The following is a 27,147-nucleotide window of genomic DNA, read 5'->3' as shown; positions in this document are numbered from 1 at the left end:
ATGAACAAAAAGAGGAAGAAGAAGAAGGAGAAGTTGGACTGGGCCTCTGTCAGAACACGACGGAGCATCAGAGGAGAAAGCTGACACTGTCTCCACTGATCTCTCCTCATGTCCTCCGTCTTTCTCTTCACTCATTCATGCGTAACACTCTCAGCCAGCCTTCAATAGAGCTGTTTCTCCTCCCTCCATCCTCTCCTCCTCTCCGTCCTCTCCTCCTCTCCTCCTCCCTCTCTCATGGCGATGACTGAGCCTCACAGTCCCTCTGTGCCTCTCCAATCCTTCACGTCTATTTATTTACTTTTTAAAACTGTGTTGAGCTCGGTCTTTGTTCGCTATCTGTCGCTCCCCTCCTCGTCCCCGTTCGGCAGATTCTCGGCTCCAGCCATGGAAGATTAGAAGGAGGGTTACATAAGTTTCCCGTCGTCGTATCTCCCAGCAGCACTCAGCATCTTTGTTTCTCACAGTCGGATTTATTCTCAGTCTCCCCTCTCGCCTTTCAGTTGCTCTTTTCTCCGTCTCTCGCTCTTTCTTTCTCTCTGTCATTTGTTTCGTGGTGTTGCAGCAGGTTGAACAGCGACTTCTCCGCTCAGGCGTAATTCACTGATGTTTTCGTTGTCAGGAAAAAACGCCCTCGGTCGCTGTTTTAAACCGCTTGTAATCAGCGAGACTTGCATGTGAATTCTGTCAGTGCAAAAAGAAAAAACCAGGAGGTGAAGAAGCACAAAGTTGAGTCTGAGTGTTTCTTGGACACAGGAACAGGAGAAACAGGATCTTCATTGGTCACTGAGATTTCTACAAAACGTGTCTCATCACATTAATAATCCGTGTCGATGACCTGGCTTACATGTCGGGAGGTGGAAGGTGGCGAGAAAGCTGCCGAGCCAGAGACCACTGTTCAAGACTGTGTTCAGACATTTGCAAGTATGAAACCTGAGCTCATTTTCCAGCCGTGATTGAGGCAGCAGAACGTTTTTATAAGGTTTTCTTAACTCTAACCAGGTCGTTCTGTGCCAGATCATCCTGCGTTTGTAAAGTTTCATATCCTTGGTTCGCACAAATGTACATTAGCAACATTTATCCTGGCGATCGTGTTGCACTGATTCCTTTGGTATCAACCAGCTGACTTTGGTAGCTGATGACACTTTCCAGGATTTTGAAGTGAAGTGATTTCTTGTTCTGTTTGCCGGTAAAGTTAAGCAGTAATCCCTCCATCCATCCAATGTTCCACTCAGAAGGCCATCCCAGATGTCCCTCTACTCAGGAACACTTTCTAGCTCTTCTTAAAGGGGATCCGAGGTGTTCACACGCCAAAGAGAAATGTAATCTCAAAAGGAAGTTCTGGGTCTGCCTCCTTCCGGTTGGATGTGTCCTGTAGTCCTCCTGATCAGAAGTCCGGACCACCTCAGCCGGCTCCTTTCAACACCGAGGAGCAGCGGCTCTGATCCGAGCTCCTCACCTTACCTTCCAGGCTGAGCCCATCCACCCTACGGAGGAAACTCATCTCCATCGCTTGAATCCGCGACCTCATTATTTCATTCAGAACGCAGATCGACTAGTAAATAAAGAGTCTCACTCCGGGCACAGCCCTCTGTTGACCTCAGAGTCCAGTACAATCCTCATATGTTCTGTTTTCCTGTCACTCGTATACAAGACGTAACTAAAACTATAAATGCATTTTCAGTGGGAATGTAGGAAATAACTACCTCCATTATCGATAGATTAATCAGCTGATAGTTTCAGCTCTAGTGTCTTGAACCAGTCACATGATCTGCGACTCTTCGAGGGTTAAGCCAGGGTTCTCCCCAGAAATGTTTAGTATAGTGGTGCAGCATTGTTGTTAGCCTCCGATCTGGTCGATTTCGCGGTAGATTGCCTCGATCGAGTCCGTTGTGCGCCGGTCTCAGCCTCCGTGTCGCTCAGCGCAGGAGCGCCCCCCTCCCCAGACGGACCGCCAATTGCAGCGCCCCGCACATTGGGGCGTTTTTCTGGCTGCTCCTCCTCGGCTACACGGGCACTGGTCACCGCCAAAGACACACCAAAAGATGCAGAGATCGTCCTCTGATCATCGGGCTTCTTGTGACGCTTGCGTTTTGTCATGGTTTGTGTCGTCTCGATGTAAACAGGAAGTGTATGTGACAATTCCTCGCGAAAATATCCCTTTAATCATTTGGGTGGGGTTGGAATTCACCCAATAAGAGTGCTTCATTTTACTGTGTCAGAGCATATCCAACCAATGAGAGGCAAGCCGCGCGGTAAAACATCGCGAGATGAGGCCACTCCACGAAGCTTCATGGGGAACAATGGGAAAGTGACACGGTGCCTGCAAACCGACAAATTTCAATAGATTTTAGCAAAATCATCGAGGAAAATAGGGAAATAAACACCCTTAATTTGAAAATGAGTACAGCAGCGCAGCACCTTTATTCCACAGTCTGGGCAGAACCCTGGTTAAGTTCTGTGATGGTGGCGTCTTCCAGAAATTCACTTTCCCTCCTCAAGTCTTTACATCCAGATGCTTTTACCGTTGACTTTTCAGTCATAGAACCAGATATTCTACAACACAGCTGTTCACCTTTTACTCCGATCATCCAATGAGGAGATTTTCCATGTACATCCAAGTCCATGTCGTCAGGAGTCATGATCACGGCACGACACGCCACCAAACATCGACTGGACTTTGTGGACTTTAAAGCGTCGTGTAGCTGCTAACACAGCGTAGCTCTCTCACAGATCTAGAAGGAGATATTTCCTCTATGACACTGAGGAGACACTCATCTTCCACCTGCTCCCTCAGCGCTAAGATGCATTAAATGTAAATGATCTCATGTCGTCCAGCTGCTGCAGGATCTGTTTCCCTGCCTGCTTCTCTGCAGTCTCTCCAGACAATAAAGACAGAAGTGAACAGAAATGTTTCTCTGTTGCTGCTGAGGAGCTCAGTAAGACAGCAGTAATCTGGGTTATGTGGGCAGCTGCGTTACATAATCACACAGTCTTTATCACAACGATCTGAGCTGATATTAACATTCACACCACATTTAAAATCACGTTAACATGTCGACTTACACTCAGAGCGAGAGAACGGGCAGGAGAAGTGACCTCTTTAAGACTTCAGCCCGTCAGTCGCACCGTTTCATACGAGCAGCTGGTGAGCAGCGTTACATAAGCAGCTCTGATTATTACTAATTAGCATAAAGGGTAACTTAATTAAACAGAAATATCTCACACAGGATGTGGCCTGCTATGAGCGTCGTCATCAGGCGGTTTCTGTTCTGCTGCGAGCCGGAGCTGCTCGTGTTTTAAAGCTCAAAGTAAAAGCGAGCATCACCGGATGATTTTGCATTTGCTTCTCATGAAAAAGTAATCTATTACTGACAAGAAGAGTCTCTTAGAAGAGTTCCAAGATTTGATATGTCGTGTTTTTGACTTCCACCACCGTGTCTGTTGGTTAATCAGCAGAACTTCTGTCAGATGTCCATGAGTCGTGGATGGAGTCGTCCTCCTCTGCGACCGTAAACTGAACATCTTTAGGTTGAGAACACAAAAAGTCATTACAGGATGCTTTCTTGGGGAGAGCTAGACGATATATCAGCTCTACAACCACCACTGCTGATGATAATCTTACTGACGCGGTTCAAGAATAAAAGCTCACAGACGAGTCAGTGTTTTAAAGTTTTCTTCTCTGATTCTCTCCTGAATGTTACAGCGACAGGCGACCAAATGAAACGCAACGTTACCTCGAGGAAACTTCTGATCTCTGTGGTTTGAACAGTTCAATCTACCAGATATTCAGCATTTCGCAGATTATCAATAAAATAAACTCAAATATTAGTTTTACGCCTTAGTATCGACCCTGAATACGTTCAACCTTTAATCTTGGGGTTTGGGAAACACTGGTCGCCATTTTCATCATCATTTTTATGGACCAAAGACAATTGATTGAAATATAATCGACAGATGAACTGAAGCTGCAGCTCTGTGGTACAACTCAAACACAACAGATGCATAAAGTAGATGTTCGCTCCACAGTGAAGAATGTTTCAGCAGTTAATTTAACAGCTCGGAGGTCAGAAGGTACCCTGGTTCACTGAGGGCAGTCATACACTACAGATTAAATCTAATCCCGTGACCTGTCATAGAAACACATACGTGGGTCTATACGTGTGTGTTTCTTTGTTGTTTCTGTGTCTTCAACTAAAGGAATTTGTGCCTGATGTCCATCCTCGCTTCAGTGCAACCTGTTGTTTGCGACGACTCTCTTCCTGGTTGTAATAGTCCTTTAATAAAGTCAGTTTGAGTGAGTTGAGCCTCGTGTGCTGCTGTAATCCTTCTCCCCCACTTGTCCCCCTTCTTTTGGTCAGCCTCTCCTTCCTGAGCTGCAGATAGGATCTTAAGAATCACGGGACCACGGTCACAAAACCACAGTTCAGCTGGGGTTTCTTTTAAGGACAGCATCAAGCGTCTCTGAGGCGTTGTTGTTTTATTTCTTTGGTTACGGCAAGAAGGCAAGAGTAGAACAGGAAAAAATACTTGTTAGAAGCCTCGATGGAGCGGGAGGAGAGCTCAGAGGTTACTTTATAACTTCTGGGATTAAAAAGTGGATTTATCTTCACTCCTGTTTGTCAATCTGACTGCAGCAGAGTCGACTTTACTTCATGAACGTAACGTTACAGAGACGAGAAGAAGAAGAAGAAGAAGAAGAGAGAACCAGAGTCTGTGCTGAGTGCTGAGTTCAGTCAGAGCTTCACCTGAATTCAAACACACAGAGACAGACTGGTTTACTGCTATTGTACAGTTCAGTCATCCGTCTGTTTGGGGCGAATCACAACTAATGCAAATAAACACAAACGATCCCACAACATTAAATTAAACAACAAACTAGTGGGCGACCGCTATGCAGTTTTTGTGGCTGATTCTGACATCGATATATCGGCTGAAAAAACATATTTTTGATTCATTGTTGTCCCAGAACCACGAAGCTATGATGCAAATATCTCTGGGGTTCAGAACAGTTTTCAAAACAAACAGAAACAGCTGAACAGCAGCAACTACAATCACCAGGAAGTGCAAAAGTTTGTGTATCCAGTCTGACGCTTTACAATCCAACGACCTCGACAATGAACCCGAAGCAGCCACAGAAGAAATGAAAGGCGCTCAGGGCCGAGCTGAGAGCTGTTACTGTTGTCATGACAGTGTCGACCGCAGCCGCAGCTCAACAATGGACACGGATCAGACGCAGGACACAATAAGCCAAGAAAAACAACAGCTCACACCAGTTCTGTCGCACTGAAAACAAGGAGCCTCACAGAGACGCTCTTTAATTACAGGACGCTGAGCGCTACATGTAGCACTGAGGTACAAAAGCTCAGAGAGTCTCCGTGATGAGTAAGAAGTCCCTGCAGGAAGTCTGCAGCTGTGTTCTGCACAGTAAACAAACCTGTCGCACTAACTTTACATACAGACAAACAGACCAGACGAGAGTCAGCAGTGACGACACAGGAAACACTGCTGGGAAAGTTTGCTCCACCGTTAATAGACAATAAAATGTGGTTTTTCCCAACTTGAATCTTGTTTTCTGTCCACAAAATAATTGAACAATTTAATAAAAGATTATTTTTGTACTGACAAGATCCTCGTTGTGCACTGAAGTCTGTATCTTGCACAACATTTTAACATTTTTGAGGCTCCAATTAGAGCTGTCTCAAACGATTATCTTTCAAACGATTAATCTAGCGATTATCTTTTTGATTAGTCGACTAATCTAACGATTTATTTAACGTTACATGACCAAACAAAAGTAACATAGCAACTGTTACTGTCGACGGTAACTTATATGAGGAAAAAAATACAGCAGTTGTAGGCGGAGCAGCGTCCGTCCTCCCGCCTGTCCTACTGACTCTTCATCACATTTCTGACTGATAAACAGCTTCTGTCACCAGCAAAAACCTTTAACTCACTCAGGTGGTTGTGCTGATAGAAATCACCACGACCGAGACTTCAGTGAACTTTCCCCCAGAAAACAGCCTCCATCCCTGCAAGTGTCACGCAGCGGCCTGTTTACTGATGGAGATTATGTAATAATGTAATTTAGCACAAAAAATGTAACTCGTTCACCTTCCAGGATGTTTAGGGGGCAGCGTTCTCAATCACTACACATTATAAACAGTCCGCGGGTTTAGATTGACAGGGGAAACCTGGGAAACTCCCCGACGTCATCATCATCTCTTTAGGAGCGGCAGCGCAGATTTCTGTGTGAATTACATAGCGGTTCGTCTTTATTCCAGCGGTGCTTCGCTCAGTGGGGCTATTCTCAGCCTCCGCAGGTACTACCACTTCCTGTTTGGGACGACGTATCGACGCAAATGATTCATGTCGGCGAATTTATGTCGTCGATTATGCTGACTACGTCGACGCGTTGTCCCAGCCCTAGCTCCAAATTTTTCTTTCTTCTTTAACTTGAGTGAGATCCGTGTTCTCTTCTTCAGTCACATTCACACACAGTTCCACTGGAGCAGCCGAGGTTTTCTGGCTTGCTCAAAGGCACCTCAGCGGTGGTAATGAGGGAGAAGCAAGTGCTACCTTTCACTTCCCCAACCAGATTCTTCCTGCTGGTCTCAGGGAGTTGAACCGACAGCTCTCCGGTCACAGGCTCACTTCTCTAACTGTGATTTATTCAGGGATGAATTTCACAAACAGAGTAACTTCTCATCCAAAACGAGGGGGAGAAAGTTCAGAAACCAGACATCAGACTTTCAGTTGTGTTTTCACAGCGGCCGTGTTAAGTGGAGTAAACAACCCTGCAGGTCCTTATTGAGCTGCTGTGACATTCTTCACCTGAGAGCTAACTGAGCTAACACACTCCGGCTCAGTGTGTGCAGGATAAAAACACACTCTGAAGCCGTTAGCTGCTCTGTGAGGGACGGCGACGAGGGCCGACCTGAATCAACCCGAAGAGAAACATCATCATGTGATCTGCTACTTATTGTTCATATCTATATCATACAAGTGCAGCACGTTATAAAGGAAATCAGATGAGTGAAGTCCACACAGGATCTAACACTCTAACAGAGGAGACTGTTCAGGAGTTAAATGCTGTTTGTTTGCAGCTCCGACAGGAAACAAAGACGGTGTGTTCAACGAGCCGAGAGGAAACGCTTTTTTAACCTCGCAGAGTCAAAGGTCACTTTACGCCCTCTGCCATTAAGTCCACTGTGTGAGAGTGTGTGTGTGTGTGTGTGTGTGTGTGTGTGTGTGTGTGTGTGTGTGTGTGTGTGTGTTATAGAGCCAGTAAGTCAGTGCTGGTCTGTCTGACAGGAGGGTGAACACAACACTGTTTCTGTTCTCCTGACTGCTGGCTGTGACTCAAAAGATCTTTATCTGCGACACAACTACAAGAAATAACAAACCAACGGTTCCATTCACTACAAGCATTTATCATCTTTCCAAATTAAAGGAACAGTTCACCTAAACATGCATATTCAGTCCTCCTCTCCTCCTCCTGATGATATGAAGTCAGGTGAAGTGCCGTCGTCCACAGAACAGTTCTGGAGCTTCACAGTAGAACTGAAGCAGCTGAGACTTCATTTAAAACAGAGAAACAACCAAAGAAACATCAGACGTCTCCAAACAGCTCTTCTGCTGTCTCCAGTTGTTTACACTTTTTTTAAGTGAAATATTCACCATAGCGTCTAGAGGAGAGGAAACTTCTCTGTTATAAGATGCATCGCGATGAGACGGAGAACAACTGAGAGCTGATGCTGATTGTTGAATGTCAATGAACACTTTATCTGCCATGTGAAAACAACATATTGTAGATTATAATGAAGGTGTAAAGTCCTGCACCGTCTGTAGACTGCTGTAGTCTGATTACTGGAAGGAGATTTAAATGATAACAAAGTTTCCATGTGCAGTGATACAGATCAGTGAGGACGATGTTCACTGAGACGCGTCGTTTTGCATACGAATCGCCGACAGCTGAATCTTAATCGCGTCGTGAGGCCAGTGAAGATTCACACCTCAAGCTAAGCTGCTAAACTCAGAGCGTTAGCACCCGATCTGACGCCGGCAACACGTCCACATCTCCATCTTCACTGTGCGCTCGCAGTTCGGTTCCGTTTAGAAAAACTTTGTTTAGCAGAAAGCTGCAACTCTGTTTTACTGCGAAGCTCCAGAAATGTTCTGTGGACTACAACACTCCACCTACGTCAACATGGAGGGAGGAGAGGATGACTTTATATTTTTGGGTGAACTGAAAATAAGGGATGAAGTCGTCACAATTATAGGCTTCAGCTCCCAGATCATTAACATCACAAACAACCATCAGCAACAAGGTCAAAGGTCACAGCCGCAGCCACAAGATACCAGCAGCAAGCTTTCAGCACACGCTGTGATTTACTCCCAACATCCATCAAACATCCAACGTTCACATCCTTCCACATTCTTACTCTAGCTGGTGTCTATGAAGGAGGACTTCAGTTTCTCTCGGGGCTATAAATGGTAGTGTTGTGTATCATAGCGTACAGATAATAACAAGCAGAGCATGTTAGCAGTGCAGGGTCGGGGCTGTGAACAGGAGCAGCAGCGGGGAGTGAAGCTGGGCCGGGCTCGAAACCAAAACCACCGAGAACAACCACGGACCGTAACCATCGCTGCTATAAAAACCTGAAAGGGTCGCCTCAGATACGAGCAGATGCACATAATAACACAGCAGCTACAGCCAGAGGATGGAGTTTACACCCGGAGAGAGTTCGTACACAGAAAATAACACTCGCACTCGCAGTCTGAAGAGTGTCAGAGAACAATACGCTAATTATAAAGTGCATTATAATGAGAGTTATATACAGTGTGTGACGTGAGAACAGTGAGAGAGCAGGACTCACGCGTTGCAGTAGGGCTTCTTGTCGTAGCCCTTGTAGTTCTTCATGTTCAGGGTCATCTTACAGACCTCGCAGTGGAAACATCCTTTATGCCAGTTCTGGAGAAAACACACAGAACATTAGAGCTGCAATAGAATGAGATTTTCATGGCAAAGTACAAATTCTGTGTATGAGTGTCTCTTCGACTTTCCCTCCTGACATCTGAACTTTCTCCTCCTCACATTTCAAAACAGGCTCGTTATTTTAATTTGAATGCATTATTTTCTACAAAAGCATGTCGTATCATAGATAGAGGATGAGGGTGGCGGTGGCGTTCCAACTAAGTGAGACGGCCGCCGAGCCAGTGACACCATTTCACCCATTTCAAGACGATGTTTCAACATTAGTCAGTGTGAAACAACTGGTTATTTTTATAAGCAGACACTCGGGCCATTCCAGCTGTTACTGGTGACAAAAACAGGCATTTTAAACCAAAACAAGATCTTTTCTGAACCCGAAACAAGTTTCAATATATCCGTGGTTTAAAGAAACGTACGGCGCCAATGTTTATTCTGGCGATTGGATTGTAGAGATGAGAAGTAACAAAGTTCATCACTGTACTTCAGTAGATTCACTCGAGTATCTCTGTGACTTCTCCTCTCGACATCTGAACTTTCTCCTCCTCACATCTTCAAAACAGGCTCGTTACTTTAGTTTGATGCATTTAGGGAGAATTATGGTTTATTGTTATTTGGCGTCATCGCACGCCGCCTCCCCAACATCATCAGACTGATGTGGACCTATCAGAGCACATCACGCACAGCAGACGCAGCGAGACGAGACAAAGACGTAAGAAGATGTGAACAGACAGGAGAACTGAATCTCACATGTGATGTTTGAAAGTTTAAAAGATAACTTTCCAAATCAATAAAGTTTTCGTTTGTCATCAAACCAATGAAAAATCTGAAAATACGTCATAATAAAGATGACACCAATTGTTCCTGTATATCAGCAGCTCACAGAACTGGACCAGAACCAGCTCTCCTCTCACAGAACTGGACCAGAACCAGCTCTCCTCTCACAGAGCTGCAGTCGTCAACATGAGCAGATTTATTGTGATTTTCATCTTGTTTACGACCTTTTCTGTTGATGATGTAGCTCTCTGAGTTTTAACACAAAACTACATGAGCTTTGACTTTATTACAACAAACTGACACTTTATTGACTTCACAAACAACATGTGCAGTTCTTTTGTCTCTCTTTGTTCACTCATACAGATTTTTCTGCAGTAGGAACAGGATGTCCAGCGGAGAGGTCGTGACTTCACCTCTCTGTGGGGAGAAAAGGTGTGTCAGAGTCTCGTATCTCTGCACGCGTCGCTGTTATTTCCTCACTTTGGAGGAATGGATGATAATATTCAGGTCACATGATCAGAACATCCCTGTGACACCGTGCTGAGAACGTTCAGGTGATGTGGTTGAACGTAGGAGAGTTTTGAACGTCGATGTGTTGATTTTAGTTCTGTGAACGCCTCACAACACGCCTGTCAATCAATCGACAGGGGCGGGACCGTCTCCTCTGTGTTTTGTTGATGATGCGGTGTGACAGCTCGTGTTCAGAGAGAGGCAAATGGAAATCTTTCATCGACTAAATATAACCGCAGTCGGGGGCAGGATGAAAACCGACATTTGTTCAGATCTCAGTGTGACAGACTGAAGTAAGTCGGTTTCCTGCCAAGCGCTTGTTGTTACAGCTCCAGCTCTGATCGGCCTCCATCTGTCGAGCGTTAGGAGCATTCGAATCCTCCGAGAGCGAATCGGCGCTAAATTATCTGTTTGAGTTGTTAATGTGGTCATATGCCTTCCGTATTAATCCTGTGTTTGAAACGTGATGGGTTTAATTTCTGCCGTTAGGGGGCCGCAATCAAAACAACGGAAACATAAGACAGTTTAGTGACATCGTGAAGTAGCGTGGGAACAATGGAGTCCGTCTTCAAGTGAAACTCTCGCCAAAATGCAACCGAGGCTTTATTTGTGAACGTATACGAGTCAAACCTTCGTGTAAAAGCATAATTACGGCGAAAGAGGCACTTTTAAGATTTACTGTAGTTTCGTTTTTGGGCAAGCCAATTTTTAATGGGAGACTTTTACGTCAGCATCAAAATCTGTATTTTTAAAACAGTAAGAAGTCTCGACACAACATGAAACTTTGCTGGTAGTATCACCAGGGTCTCTACACATGAACACGAGCATTGAGAACATTGTTTGTGTACACAGAGTTTACTAAAAAGAAGCTTTTTGGACAACTCACGTTAGCAGTAGCTTGTTCCGCTCGCCGCCATCATGGCAGACAAAAAGTGTCGACTCCCGAGTGCGAGCTAACAGGAAGGAGTCAGGTGTTTACCTGCTTGGTCGCACTGTTTCGTCGTAATTATGCTTTTACACGAAGGTTTGACTTCCATACATTCACAAATGAAGCCTAGGTTGCATTTTGGCGAGAGTTTCACTTTAAAAACCGCCACTGCTCCCAGACTGACGTGACTCAGGCACAAACGCTCCAGACGAGGTGATGTTTTAGTTTTAAACAAGCGACAGTCGCCAGCTGGAACATTGTAGTCGTTTTTAACGCAGACATGTCAGACATCGTATCTTTTTAAAATATCTTTTTTGGCCTTTACTGATAAAACAGCTGAAGAAACATGGTGAGAGAGGGGGAGCGACACGCAGCACAGGGCCCCAGACGGGGACTCGAACCTGGGGCCGCTGCAGCGAGGACAAAGCCTCTGTACATGGGACGCTGCTCTACCAGCTGAGCTGAACGACGCCCCACACATTCTATTTTAATTGTAATAAAAGAGCGCGTTGTTTAAAACACTCCCAAGATCAGCGCCAGGCTTTCAAGACAACTTTTTCATCGTGGCCAAGCTGGTAATAACATCGTCACGTGATGCAGCGGGGCCCTAAAAGACTTCATCCCTACCTTAGATTTTATTTCCACTTGGAATTTTGTTTTGTAGCTAAAAAGTGAAAGCAGTGACACCTCGTCCTGAGAAGTCCTGAGACGTCCTGATTTAATGGGCTTTTGTTGGACACAGCAGCCAGTTTCTCGCCCTCACACTCTCCTTCTCACTTTCTCCGCTCCCGTCTTTGTTTCTCTGCCAGCCTCATCCTCTCTAAACGCCGCCTCTCACACTGTCGCAGCTCGAGTCAGGAGATAAACCGTGCTGCTTCTGACAATCTGGGTCCTTTTGCTTCACTTTCACAAGCAGCACACAGTATTTGCTCACAGCTGTGTGCAATGGGAGCCTGTTTCTGATGAAATGCGGGAGCTAATATCATGTTCAGTGCCCACATGCTGCTGTGTCATCGGACGCCTCATAGAACAGACAGTGAATGCATGAGACTGCTGAGGATGAATAAATAATTTATCACCATTATGCAACAGAATATTACAGCGGTGTTACCATGCAAACACACATCAACACTTACCTTTGTACACTCGCACAAAAAGACAAAGATGTCTATCTGCATGTTATTATCATGTGATTTTTGTGACTATTTAAGGTGTTTTAATTTGTATTTGTTCACGAGTTTCTTTCTCTTTAATAACAGCTCGTTCACTGTTTCATTTAGGAACTTTGATAACAACTCATTTGAAGCATATTTATACTTTCTGCACATAAATACCATCGAAAATAGAGGGACAGAAATACAAAAGGAGGAAAACTGATAATACAGAAGATCTGAATGGTGACATAATAACACAGGAAATTAAATCTCTATTAAAAGTCATGATAAGCTGATTATTGTGTTAAAAAACAGGCAGAACAGAAGAAAAAGAGAATAAATGTGGAAATATGAAATAAAGAAGAACGTTTATAAGCATTTTAATTGTTTTTCACATGTATTTGTTTATTATCTATCAGTATATTTTAGAAAATACACAGCATCACTTCAGTGTATGTGTATTTATTTTCATCTTTTGTTCTTTTCCTCGATATTCTCGCTCATTTAAGTTTCTTTGTACATCCACATTTATTTTCTCATTCTTGTACAGCTGTATTTGTTTTAAAGGCTGATGAAAATTATATTAAAGGAGCATTTCATGAGCTAAACTACTGGGATAAAGTGTTTTTAATTAAACATACACCCACATCTTATGAGGTTAAATCACTAATTTAATCATGATTATGTTTTAAACATTGTGTTAATGAGTATTAACTAAATCTAAATAATGGATTAGTGGACAGAAAGTCAATTAATGCTGATTTTACTGCTTTATTTGGTGTAACACAGAAACATTCCTATTTATGTATGTATTTATTTGTTTGTTTTACATTTAAAAGTAAGATATTAAAGTAGATATTTCTGTGTATAACAGTTAAAACAGCCTGCTGTTCTGCTGTGGAGGTGTCCGGAGCTGTAAACCAGGTGAAAGGTGCGTTTCTTCCTCCACCTGCGTCTCCAACAACTTCACCCATCTTATGATCCACCTCCACTTTGAATTTAGATGTGCGCCACTTTCTCGGTTTTCTCGGACTTATGTAACCTGACTGCATTTATGTGGAGGATTAAAAACACACCTGAGTGTTTCTCCTTTTTCCTCCTTGACTCTACAAAGTGCTCACCTTGTCCAGGCAGCTCACTTTCTCCGTCGGGTAGACGATCTTCCCACAGCGGGCACACTGAGGGTTCATCCTCCAAACCTCCGCGGGGCTCCAACGGCTACAGTCCACTCGTTACCCCGAGGTGTAGTTAATGTAGTCCGGACCGAGAGTCCCACAAGTCCCCGCTGAGCCGCTCTACAACTAGCGACACCGTGAACTGAAGTGAAAGAGGCTGAATGTGTCAGAGAGACGCCGTCTGTGCTGCCTCACTCCGCGGCTCACCGTCCGGTCTGAGGGCTGCTGATGATGCTGCGCCGGGACCCACCGCTCCATCGGCTACAAGCTAGCAGCAGTTAGCCGAGAAGAAACCGGAAGTTCACCAGAGGAAAACAGGAAGTGGCTTCACGTGCCGTTCAAAACACATAAAAATGAAATATAACTCAATTACTGAAATGTAACGACTGAAATAAAGTGACTAAAATCATACAAGAATAAAATAGAATAAAAAATATAAAATGGCGGGAGTTAGCGAGGAGGAAACAGGAAGTGACTTTATGTGCCATTCAAAACACATGCAAATTAAATTCAAAGTATTTAATTAAATAACATTAAATAACTAAAATAAAATGACAAAAATAACGTGACTAAAATAAATTACTAAAATAAAGAAAAAGACAGTACAAATAAATTAAAATATATTAAAATGTGGGTCTAGCAAGTTTAAAATAGATAAAAAATAAATAACATTAAATGACTAAAATTAAGTGACTAAGATTAAGTGACTAAAAATAAAAATGACTAAAACTAAGTAATATAAAACAAAATGGTGGGAGGTAGCTAGGAGGAAACAGGAAGTTTGCCAGAAGAAAACCGGATGTGACTTTATGTGCCGTTCAAAACACATCCAAATTAAAGTGTTTAATTAAATAACATTAAATAAATAAATAAAATCACTAAAATAAAGTGAATAAAATAAAATTAGTTAAACTAAATACAACACAATACAATAAAATAGCAGGTCTAGTGAATTCAAAACACATAAACTTTAAATAACATTAAATTACTAAAATGAAGTGACCAAGTGACTAAAAAAAGAAAGACTAAAATAGATTAAGATAAAATTATTTTTAAAAATGGTGGGAGTTAGCAAGGAGCAAGTTCACCAGAGGAAAACAGAAAGTGGATTGGCGTGCCGTTAGAGAGGAGGAAACAATAATAACAGTAATAATAATGATAACGCTTAAAAACTATTCCTTTGTTGTTCAAAATATTAATATAAAATAGTTTCTATACAATTAGATTAATAAAAGAACATTTCAAAATAAAAACAAAACATTTACAATATTTTAGGCTTTTTTAGAAGCATCTTTATTGTCAACGTGTAGATTCGGTGATACAGAATCAATATATTTGTTTCTCCATTTAGTCTTTTCCACTCAACTACTTAAAACAACGAAACTAATCAATGTAAGAGTTAAAAATATCAAGACACCAAACGATGAAACATGATTTAATCATTGTGTTCTGAGCAGAACACTTTAAGCTACCTTTTGGACAAACTTATGTAACATTTGGTGACTTACTGGCCAACATATTGTACATACTGATACAAATAGACAGACCCAACTGTCACTTACAAATATGACATAAAATCCAAATATATTATACAGCAACAACAGTATTTAGTGATGGAACATTCAGTAGCTGTCATCCGTGCCAATCGTCGTACAGTGAAGTTTATAAAAATACATTTCACTGTTTTTGTGATGGCTCAATAAGCTTATTTATCTGTGCAGTTTTTAAACCAGAGCCTCTCATCGTGCTTCACATTAAAGAGCGAGCTGACACTCACTCTGACCATCAACAGGCAAATGTCTCCACCTGCTGGCTGATGAAGGGATACAATCATTACAAGAGGTTTTTGTTAGATACACTGAGGTAGATTATTTACAGCATGATAACTGAAACACTTAATGACATCTTACAGAAAGAAATACAGCAGCATCGAAACACAAAAGTCAAGTAAAATAAAATGACAACAAACATCAAAACTGGATGAAAATCAAACATGTAAATCATCATTGATCTGCAGTAACAAAGACTACAATCAAGGAGGTCACCGGGTCGACAGGTTCTGCCTGCATCACCTGTTTGTTCAGCTTCAGATCAGCCCAAGATGTTCACAGAGGAAGGGGTCGACCTCACAGAGGAACTCGATCATCTCTGAACTGGCAGCTTCACCTTTCATCCTCACTGTGTCGATAACAAAGCGAGCTTTGTCTCCTCTGTTTTGCATCTCGTCCGCTGACTCCCTCTCAGAATCAGTCAGCACCTTTTTCTCAAACAGTTTGTCCAGCAGACTCTTGAGAACAGGTCCTGATATCCCCTCGATGAAGCTGCTCCGTATGTCAAACAGCTTCTCGTGTGAAGGCAGATTCAGAGCGCTCTGTCTACAGGACTTTGTTAGTCCAGCTGATGAAAGACAAACTCGTCTCTCCCAGACACTGTGTCTGTTGGGGTCTCTCAGAAACAGTTTAATATGTTTCAGGATTTTCTCTAAATCCACCTGGAATGATGGGATGTAGTTGTCATAGATGTCACAGTCAAATTCTGCTGTTGTTGGTTGAACTAGAACTGAGTCGTCTTCAGGACAAGTGGACAGTGTGTATTCCTGCCCTGGCAGCAGTTTACAGTGTGAGGAAGTCTCTATGTAGAGCTCATCTCCTACTAATTTCTTCCTGGTGCGTTGCACATCTCGGACCGAGACGTTACCTGGTAGCATCAGCACATTGAGAAGGGATTCAAGATCAGGATCATCTGCAGGCCTGTAGAACAGCAGAACCAGCGCTCGGACCGGCTCAGGAGGTGAGTCTTCATCCTTGACGTTACCATAACCAGAAAACCCTGAGATGTTGATGATCACATGAGTTTCTGTTATCCTATGAGGGGGGATGAACTCGATGCCCTCATCATTCAGGTGAGCGACTGACAAGAATGGACATCCAGCTGTGGATGGGATCTCACAGTGTGGGAGATGAAGCCGACACACAGACTGCTGCAGACATTTGATGTCAAACAGGGGTCCTGCAGGCTTCTTGTGATGTTGGGCCAGTAGCCTCCTGTCCCAAGAGACAATCCTGTAAACCACGTCCCCTTCTCCCTCCATGTGGAACACCAGGCCCGTCACACTGCACTGGTACAGGCCTGGGCAGGAGCACAGGAACCGGTAGCTTTCATCGTTGTCATCAACAGTGATATCAGGTGTAAACTCCTCAAAGCTGCTTTTTAACAGCATGTCAGGTAAGCTCTGTGATGGTGTGAAGGTCTTGTTCTCTGCACAGCTTATTTGACTCAGTGAGGGAACGCTGTGAGAACGAGGCAAACAGCTGGAGCCTCTTTGACTCCAACCAGGATCTGAGGACAGCTGGAGGTGAGGACGGGTCGGCTGGGTGTTTGTGGCTGAGGAGCTCACAGCTGTAACAGGTGCCTCCATTTTAACCAGGACGTCATCGTCACCTGCTGACGTGCCTTCAGACTGCGCAGCTCTATTTTCTCCACCTCTTGTATGAATGTATTCATACAGCAACCTGAGGCCATCGTCGTAATCTGTGTCCAGAGGATCTGGAGAGATCTGGTCTGATAATTCTTGAGAACTACAGCTGGAGCTTCTTCTGCTCTGGATGTTTTCTGGGGCAGGTAGGAGGTGAGAACCACCTGGCCGGAGGTCTCCAGCCCAGTTATTCTGTGATATAATCTGTTGCTCCATTTCCTCCAGGGCACGCTGGTCACTCCCATGATTCCTTGTGAAAATATTTAAAGGACGGAGTAAACGCTGGAGTAGATGACGGAGTAAAAGGGGGAGTAAATGGCGAGCCCTGCGGATGTTATTGCAACTACGCAGTAAGGTAAAGTAGGAGATCGGGGGATCAGGTTCCAGTACACGGATCAAATGGATCTGATCCACTTTTGGGAGTTCATCTCCTATATTATAGAGCATCTTAACAAGATGCCTTACATCAGGACCAGGGGTTACAATTGGATGTAACTCATCTTTAACATACCCGGAGCCGGACATCTCTTTTTTATATTTTCTGTTTCCAGGGTAAAAAAAGACGGGAAAGGAAGGAGATCTGTAGACGGGAGGCCTGGGGAACGCAAAGTGGAGCGATTCTTCCACAGCTCCTCTTCTAGCAGGCGGCAGATTCTTCGAACGTGTCAGCAGGTTGTTTGAAGGGATTTCTGCTCCCGTCTTTTTTCTTTGCCCTGAAAACACGAAGCAGAAAATGTCTCATTAATTTCACTCATAAATCACCAATCAGCACTGTGACTGTCAAATCTTGTTTGGACAACATGAGTCAGCAGGTTTTACTCACTTGTGGATTCCATGCCAGCTCCAGTCCACGCTGTCGTCAAGGCAAAAGGAGGACGAACTAAATTCTGAGATGTTCTTCAGCTTTATGGGAGCTCAGAGCAGCAGGGAGTGATGGTGTTCACACTGCCAGCACCGGAGCTTTGGACCGGGATGGGTCGATTCTGTAAAAAGTTGCATGCAGCAGAGGGCAAGCAAAATCAAATCATGCAGGTTTTACACTGACTTGTGGAGTTCATGCCAGCTGGAGTGTATGCTGTCATTAAAGCAGATAAAAGATTCTGACATTTTACATTACTGATGTAATACACTAAAATAAACATGATTCCAGAGAAACTACACACAACCCTGCTGGAAAACCAGCATAGACCAGCAACAGCATATGTTGTGTTTTGGTGCAGAAAATACCCCAGACTCCCTCAACAAATCGTGTGATTTTAAGAGTTGATGCATCATGAGGAGGAACTAAATCAACTTTGTGTAACAGCTACAGTTAATTCTCAATCATTGGTACCTTCTTTTGAATTCGGCATTAAATAAAATACATTAAGATGATACTTTCCTCGTATGTAAACTGTCCAATTGTCGCGGCATCGTAGTAAAAGTCTCCTTCCGTGTCTGATGTCCGTCTTACCAGCCAACATCTGATTGAATTCACTGTTTTAACTGATTTCAACATTTACACCAAATCAGTTAAAGAATATAACACACTAGCAGTTAAAATTTCAAATTTTACAAGCAGTAAAAAGTCAGTGGAAAAAGTCACCAGACTCCCTTGAATAAACGCTACATTTTGAGCCTCGTTGCGGTAGGAGCAACTGTGTCAAGTTTGTGCAGCGCTGTTTACGACATATTTAACTTTTTCAACATGTGTGTTGATTCGGCAAACCTTATACATGAAGATATTTCTTTGTACCCGTTTGTTCCCGTGTTGAATGTGTATATTTGCAGGAAGAGCGATAAAGAGAGATCCGAGCACAACACGTCACACAGCTGCTTCCGCCCACAAAGATCAGATTCTTACTCGAACCCCGTCTATACATATATATACATACATATATATACTTAATGTGTGTGTACTTTACCAACCTGTTCCTCCTGACTGACGCAATCGTTCATTCTGAACGCAGCAGACTCCTTTTTGTCTGAACGTCCTCAGAGAGCCTGAAGAATGAAATTTGGGTTAATGAACGGAGATGTTCGATCACGGTACTGTAAAGTTTGAACCCATTCTAGACGATCTGATTGGAGTTCTGCCACAGCCCGACTCCGACTTCCTCACTTCCCTGGTCCTGTAAACGCTCCACCTTCTGCTGACACACCCGCACCAACAGGGCCGGAGCCAGGACTTTAGAAGTGCTGGTGTCATGTCCCACCACCCACCCACCAACCCAGTAGAACATTTGGAGAACTGCAGTGTAAATCTCTGCATTTCTCTGCAATTTGACAGAACCAATGAACAATTAAGAAATGATATCAGTGCCAGCAATTAGATAAAAATTGGACTCAAATTCTGGCAGAAGACAAAGAAGAAGTTACAATGATGGCCAATGTTGACTTAACGGTATTAAACTGATCTAAACTTATTTCTTTGCTAAAAAGAACTTACTGGCACCAGTAACACTTCATAATAACCATCATTAATAAATGGTAAATTTATAGTTAATCAAACTTTAATCAACAGCGATTTCACTGTTAAGAAGCAACAAAATGCTTTATAAACCATTTATTTGCATTTATTTATTGGAAAGTTGCAATTTATGTTTATAAACTGGTTAATGCTTAATAAATAGTGTGTAGTTTATTTATTACAATGATTTGGATGAGTTGCAGCCGATGTCTTTACTCTTTACAATTACTTAATAAATGTTTTATGAATCATTTCATTGTTTCTCAACAGTGAAATTATTTAACTAAATCTGATTAACTTTACATTTGCCATTTATTAATGATCATTATTATAAAGTGTTACTCATGTCACTAAGTTCTTTTTTAGCAAAGACACAACTTTAAAGTTGAAAGTCTGTAACTTTCTTGTTATATTCACAAAAACTGTCATTATGGTCTGACAGTAGAATCAGATACAGGTGAGCTGTCTGTGGCTCCACCCAGTGGCCATAACTGATTTGGAGGAATCAACCACTCTGGCTTAATACAACCAATCAGAGACAAGGAGAATGTCTGAGAAGTGTCAATCATTCTGGTGCATACCTGCTGGCAAAGTGTCTGCTCTTACCTGGTCTGATAAGTCTGCAGAGAACAGACAACAACAACAACAACAGAGCCGAAACATGCCCCGTCATTGCCCACGTCAAAGAGAAGAATAAGAAGACTGATGAAGAAAAGCAGTGATAACATACAGAGAAATACAGCAGCATTGAAACAAAAAAGTCAGGTAAGATAAAATGACAACAAACATCAAAAGTGGATGAAAATCAAACATGTAAATCATCACTGATCTGCAGTAACAAAGACTACAATCAAGGAGGTCACCGGGTCGACAGGTTCTGCCTGCATCACCTGTTTGTTCAGCTTCAGATCAGCCCAAGATGTTCACAGAGGAAGGGGTCGACCTCACAGAGGAACTCGATCATCTCTGAACTGGCAGCTTCACCTTTCATCCTCACTGTGTCGATAACAAAACGAGCTTTGTCTCTCTTGTTTTGCATCTCGTCCGCTGACTCCCTCTCAGAATTCAGTCAGCACCTTTTTCTCAAACAGTTTGTCCAGCAGACTCTTGAGAACAGGTCCTGATATCCCCTCGATGAAGCTGCTCCGTATGTCAAACAGCTTCTCGTGTGAAGGCAGATTCAGAGCGCTCTGTCTACAGGACTTTGTTAGTCCAGCTGATGAAAGACAAACTCGTCTCTCCCAGACACTGTGTCTGTTGGTGTCTCTCAGAAACAGTTTAATATGTTTCAGGATTTTCTCCAAATCCACCTGGAATGATGTAAAGTAGTTGTCATAGTTGTCACTGTGAAATTTTGTTGTTGTTGGTTGAACTAGAACCGAGTCGTCTTCAGGACAAGTGGACAGTGTGTATTCCTGCTTTGGCAGCAACTCACAATATGGGGTTGTCTCTATGTAGAGCTCATCTCCAACATGTTTCTTCCTGGTGCGCCGCACATCACTGAGCACGACGTTACCTGGTAGCATCAACACATTGAGAAGAGATTCAAGATCAGGATAATTTGGAAGCCTGTAGAACAGCAGAACCAGCGCTCGGACCGGCTCAGGAGGTGAGTCTTCATCCTTGACGTTACCATAACCAGAAAACCCTGAGATGTTGATGATCACATGAGTTTCTGTTATCTTATGAGGGGGGATGAACTCGATGCCCTCATCATTCAGGTGAGCGACTGACAAGAATGGACATCCAGCTGTGGATGGGATCTCACAGTGTGGGAGATGAAGCCGACACACAGACTGCTGCAGACATTTGATGTCAAACAGGGGTCCTGCAGGCTTCTTGTGATGTTGGGCCAGTAGCCTCCTGTCCCAAGAGACAATCCTGTAAACCACGTCCCCTTCTCCCTCCATGTGGAACACCAGGCCCGTCACACTGCACTGGTACAGGCCTGGGCAGGAGCACAGGAACCGGTAGCTTTCATCATCCTCATCAACAGTGATATCAGGTGTAAACTCCTCAAAGAAGCTGCTTTTTAACAGCATGTCAGGTAAGCTCTGTGATGGTCTGAAGGTCTTGTTCTCTGCACAGCTTATTTGACTCAGTGAGGGAACGCTGTGAGAACGAGTCAAACAGCTGGAGCCTCTTTGACTCCAACCAGGATCTGAGGACAGCTGGAGGTGAGGACGGGTCAGCTGGGATACAATCTGTTGCTCCAATTCCTCCAGAGCACGCTGGTTACTCCCATCATTCCTCATGAAAATATTTAAATGGTGGAGTAGATGGTGGAATAGAATGTGGAGTAAATAGGGGAGTAAAGAACAAGCTATGCGAATATTATTCCAACTGCGCAGTAAGATAACATAGGGAATCGGGGGAGTAGGTTCTGCACATATCAAACTGATATGATCGTCTTCACGGAGTCTTTCCTGGAGTTCATCTGCTATAGTATAGATCACCCGTCCAAGATGCCTTACATCAGGACCAGGGGTTACAATTGGATGTAACTCATCTTTAACATACCCAGAGCCGGACATCTCTTTTTTATATTTTCTGTTTCCAGGGTAAAAAAAGACGGGAAAGGAAGGAGATCTGTAGACGGGAGGCCTGGGGAACGCAAAGTGGAGCGATTCTTCCACAGCTCCTCTTCTAGCAGGCGGCAGATTCTTCGAACGTGTCAGCAGGTTGTTTGAAGGGATTTCTGCTCCCGTTTTTTTTCTTGGCCCTGAAAACACAAAGCAGAAAATGTCACATTAATTTCACTCATAAATCACTAATCAATCATCTGGCTGACTCCAAATACTGTGATTGTAAAGAGCCCGACACTCCTTAAAGACTCCATCACATGTGCTGGGGTTAAATTAAGGATCCACCAAAATTAAGATTGACATCTTTTCCACTTTACACTGAAATATGAAAAATCTGGATCAATCTGGAAATAAAGAAAACCACTGCATTTCTCAAGAACAATCATCAAGATGTTTTGTGGAGGATTGTCAAATCTCATTTGGACAACATGAGTCAGCAGGTTTTTACTCACTTGTGGATTCCATGCCAGCTCCAGTCCACGCTGTCGTCAAGGCAAAAGGAGGACGAACTAAATTATGAGATGTTCTTCAGCTATATGGGAGCTCAGAGCAGCAGGGAGTGATGGTGTTCACACTGCCAGCACCGGAGCTTTGGACCGGGATGGGTCGATTCTGTAAAAAGTTGCACAAATCATGCAGGTTTTACACTGACTTGTGGAGTCCATGCCAGCTGGAGTGTATGCTGTCATTAAAGCAGATAAAAGATTCTGACATTTTACATTACTGATGTAATAAACTAAAATAAACATGTTTCCAGAGGAACTACACACAACCCTGCTGGAAAAACCAGCATAGACCAGCACCAAAACACAACATATGCTGGTCTTGCCAGTGACTGGTCACTAGTGAGCGTAATGTGTTTTGGTGTAGAAAATACCCCAGACTCCCTTTACAAATCGTGTGATTTTAAGAGTTGTTGCATCACGAGGAGAAACTAAATTAGTTTTGTGTGACAGCTACAGTTAATTCTAAATCATTGGCACCTTCTTTTAAAGTCCCCATTAAATAAAATACATTAAGATGTTTCTTTCCTTGTAAAAACTGTCAGTTTGTTGCGGCATCGCCTGTAAAAGCCTCCTTCTGTGTCTGATGTCCGTCTTACCGGCCAACATCTGACTGAATTCACTGTTTTAGATAGATAGATAGAATTACTTTAATGATCCCAGACTGGGAAATTATTTCGTTACAGCAGTAGTGGGTCCGCAAATAAAACACTTTGTACATAACATAAATAGAATCCAATATATATATATATATATATATAGATATATATATATATATATATATATATATATATATATATATATACACATATACATATATACATATATATATATATATATATATATATATATATATATACATATACATATATATATATATATATACATATACATATATATATATATATATATATATATATATATATATATATATATATTTGTATTCTGTTTTAACTGATTTCAACATTTACACCAAATCAGTTAAAGAATATAACACACTTGCAATTAAAATGTTAAATTTTACAAGCAGTAAAAAGTCAGTGGAAAAAGTCACCAGACTCCCTTGAAAAAACGCTACATTTTGAGCCTCGTTGCGGTAGGAGCAACTGTGTCAACTTTGTGCAGCGCTGTTTACGACACATTTAACTTTTTCAACATGTATGTTGATTCGGCAAACTTTATACATGAAGATATTTCTTTGTACCCGTTTGTTCCCGTGTTGAATGTGTATATTTGCAGGAAGAGCGAGAAAGAGAGATCCGATCACAAGACGTCACACAGCTGCTTCTGCCCACAAAGATCAGATTCTTACTCGAACCCCGTCTATACATATATATACATACATATATATACTTAATGTGTGTGTACTTTACCAACCTGTTCCTCCTGACTGACGCAATCGTCCATTCTGAACGCAGCAGACTCCTTTTTGTCGGAACGTCCTCAGAGAGCCTGAAGAATGAAATTTGTGTTAATGAACGGAGATGTTCGATCACGGTACTGTAAAGTTTGAACCCATTCTAGACGATCTGATTGGAGTTCTGCCACAGCCCGACTCCGACTTCCTCACTTCCCTGGTCCTGTAAACGCTCCACCTTCTGCTGACACACCCGCACCAACAGGGCCGGAGCCAGGACTTCAGAAGTGCTGGTGTCATGTCCCACCCACCCACCCATCAGAACATTTGGAGAACTGCAGTGTAAATCTCTGCATTTCTCTGCAATTTGACAGAACCAATGAACAATATTGACTTAAAGGTATTAAACTTATCTAAACTTATCTATGTTAAAATGTACTGACACCAGTAACACTATAATAACCATTATTAATAAATGGTACATTTATAGTTAATCAAACTTCAATTAACAGCGATTTCACTGTTAAGAAGCAACACAATGCTTTATAAACCATTTATTTGAAGTTGTTTATTGAGAAGTTGTTTATAAAACTGTAGATCATCCATAAATAATATGTAGTTCATTTATCAACAATTACTTAATACATGTTTTATGAATAATTTCATTGTTTCTTAACAGTGAAATTATTTAACTAAATCCAGTTAACTATACATTTACTATTTATTAATGATTATTATAATAAGGTTACTATAAAGTATAAAGTTTTTGTTATATTTGCTAAAATTGTCATTATGATCTGACAGTAGAATCAGATACAGGTCAGCTGTCTGTGGCTCCACCCAGTGGCCATAATTGATTTGGAGGAATCAACCACTCTGGCTTAATACAACCAATCAGAGACAAGGAGAATGTCTGAGAAGTGTCAATCATTCTGGTGCATCCCTGCTGGCAAAGTGTCTGCTCTCACCTGGTCAGATAAGCTCCCGCTCAAACTGTAAACAGTGACAGAGAACAGACAACAACAACAGAGACGAATGCCCAACCATTGCCCACATCAAAGAGAAGACATAAGAAGACTGATGAAGAAAGCAGTGTAAAAACAAAGAACTGGACCAAGTCAGAGAGAAAACTAGGATAAATATCTGAGCGTCATTTAAGAGGTGGAGGAGCTGCAGGATCTGTAAGGACTTTTTTGCAGGACAGGTAAGGACCCCTGCTTGATGTATGTTTCATTCTATGTTTTAACCACAAGGCTAAGATGGCGGCGGTCACAGTAATACTTGCAATAGCGTATATCACTTAGCACTTTAAGATTATATCACTTTGAGATTTGTTTAAATGTAAAGTGCATTACAAATTAAATGTATGATTATTATTATTATTATTATAATATCGCTGTACGATGTTGCTGTCGAGCTACGTAGCTTGTTGCTAAAACTAGCTTGTTAGCTTGTATGCTAACTACGGTGTTTAGCTTTGTCTGTATGGCTACTGGTAAGCAAAAGTGAATTTGTTTATAGAACTAACGTTCATGCTTCAGAAAGGCAGCATGGTGATGATGATCACCTGAGTGATTACCTGTTAACTTTGTCTACAGCAATGTGAGGAATATTGTTTGTTACTCTGGATATCTACAGTGATCTGCATGAGGCACTCCTTATTGTAAAAGAGCTGAACAGTGAGGTTCTGGAAGTTAAAATGCCATTCATATTCTGCATAGAGATTTTGATTATTGGCCATAATGTCGTAACCATCCAAAGTGGCCTTACCACGAGCTATTAGATTGTGAAGTGATGATATATGATCCTGTAGAAGCCACAAGTCCGTATGATATTAACCTTGTTTTAAGAAATGTTTTATTCGCGATGTCACGGAAAAGTACTACACTACCCACAATCCTATAGTGTAAGAGCGACGTATCTGATTGGTTGAGCTCGCTGTTACCATGGAAATGTTTACAGAACCCGCGAATTTCATGTTAGCTAGTTACTGCTAACACTGAACTCTATGATGGTTTACCACAGAGCCGCCATGATGTCACTTTCTGACCTACTGTGTTTATTTAGAGGTGAGGAGAAACATTTTCAAGGGGTTCACCCGAACATGAAATTTGCAGGTTTGGTAAACATTTCCATGGTAACAGCGAGCTCCACCAATCAGAGACGTTGCTGTTACATTTGCAGTGGTTTATGGGATGAGTAGGTCCTTTACTCTTAAGATTATTATGTACACAGTCTTGTATCTTCGCTTTTTTCTCAGTTTTCCAACATTTTTTTTGCGCCGAATTAAATGTTTTATGGTCACGATTCATCTGCTAGCTGATTGGCTCGGTTCCAGGCCTAAAACTCATAATATAAGGACTTTATGAAACGTCAATGGAGTAAATGAATGGCAAAATCACTTCCGGAGCCAGAGCCATTAAAAAAGTGGGCGGTCACTGTTGAGCTCTATTTAGTTGTATTGGTCAGAAATAGAACAATCAGGGCTTATCAGGGCTGTTGTTGTTATTTTGAATGCGCCATCTTGGTTATCTGGCTTCCTCTGTTACCATGGTTACAAGTCTGCTCGTGCATGGCAGGCTCCTCTGTGGGAGGGGCTTAGAAGGACTGACCTGTTAGCGGTATTATTCAAATGTTCAGGCTAAGTCCACTTTATTCTCAAAACTCCAGACTGCAGCTTTAAGTGATGTTTAAATGTCATTATTAAACTAAAGGGTGATTTAAGGGTGGGTATATGCTTTAACACCATAAACTCGGCACTCACTCCAACACATAGAAGTCCAGTGGTTGTGGTTCCGTCAGCGCTGAAAACTCACAGCAAAATCTCCCCCGACAGGAAAACAACACAGAAAGTATAAATATAGTGTTACCAGGTCCGCCCCCTTCATTGAGGAAATGTGTCAGTTACCGGCACACATGAGCAACACTGATGGAGGAATCTGTGCGTAAAAGTCCGCCTGCGTCCTCCGACAAGATCCAAAGAGGGACTACAGCTGTCAGAACCGACCGGTGAAGAGAACACACCGAACTCAGAGAGACTCCTGAAGACGGTAAGAGACAACACTGACGGCTACACACACACACACACACACACACACACACGTAACACAGGACACAATAACTTCACAGACTTTTACAGGATGACTTTGTCTCTGGTTATATGACAGATTAGCGAGAATTAACTGGACTACATTAACTGGTCAGCTGAACGCGTCTGTGGTTGTTATGTGGTTTTCCGTCATCAT

At 42.5% G+C, this 27,147-nt stretch overlaps 1 protein-coding gene across 4 annotated transcripts in view; it reads right to left on the bottom strand.

Moving 5' to 3' along the window:
- Positions 1–14,799: 14,799 nt before the first annotated feature.
- The window catches only part of LOC115569907 (uncharacterized), a 40,358-nt gene continuing 28,010 nt past the window's right edge, over positions 14,800–27,147 (bottom strand). For 2 of the 4 annotated variants that reach the window (XM_030398127.1, XM_030398126.1), the window contains exons 2-7: positions 23,923–23,997; positions 22,495–22,654; positions 21,978–22,179; positions 18,917–18,991; positions 17,832–17,991; positions 14,800–17,721 (exon numbers count right to left, since the gene is read on the bottom strand). In XM_030398127.1, the coding sequence (XP_030253987.1) occupies positions 15,620–17,721; positions 17,832–17,844 (2,115 nt within the window). In that variant the 5' untranslated portion in view covers positions 17,845–17,991; positions 18,917–18,991; positions 21,978–22,179; positions 22,495–22,654; positions 23,923–23,997 and the 3' untranslated portion in view covers positions 14,800–15,619. Of the gene's footprint in view, positions 17,722–17,831; positions 17,992–18,916; positions 18,992–20,038; positions 20,058–21,977; positions 22,180–22,494; positions 22,655–23,922; positions 23,998–26,810; positions 26,934–27,147 lie in introns of those variants that run through there. The other 2 variants (XM_030398125.1, XM_030398129.1) reach the window with 2 other exon arrangements.

This window comes from Sparus aurata, chromosome 19 (assembly GCF_900880675.1).
Source record: "Sparus aurata chromosome 19, fSpaAur1.1, whole genome shotgun sequence".
NCBI classification, from domain to species: Eukaryota; Metazoa; Chordata; class Actinopteri; order Spariformes; family Sparidae; genus Sparus; species Sparus aurata.
Note: the sequence above shows the minus strand (reverse complement) of the source record. Positions and strands in the feature narration are given on the sequence as shown.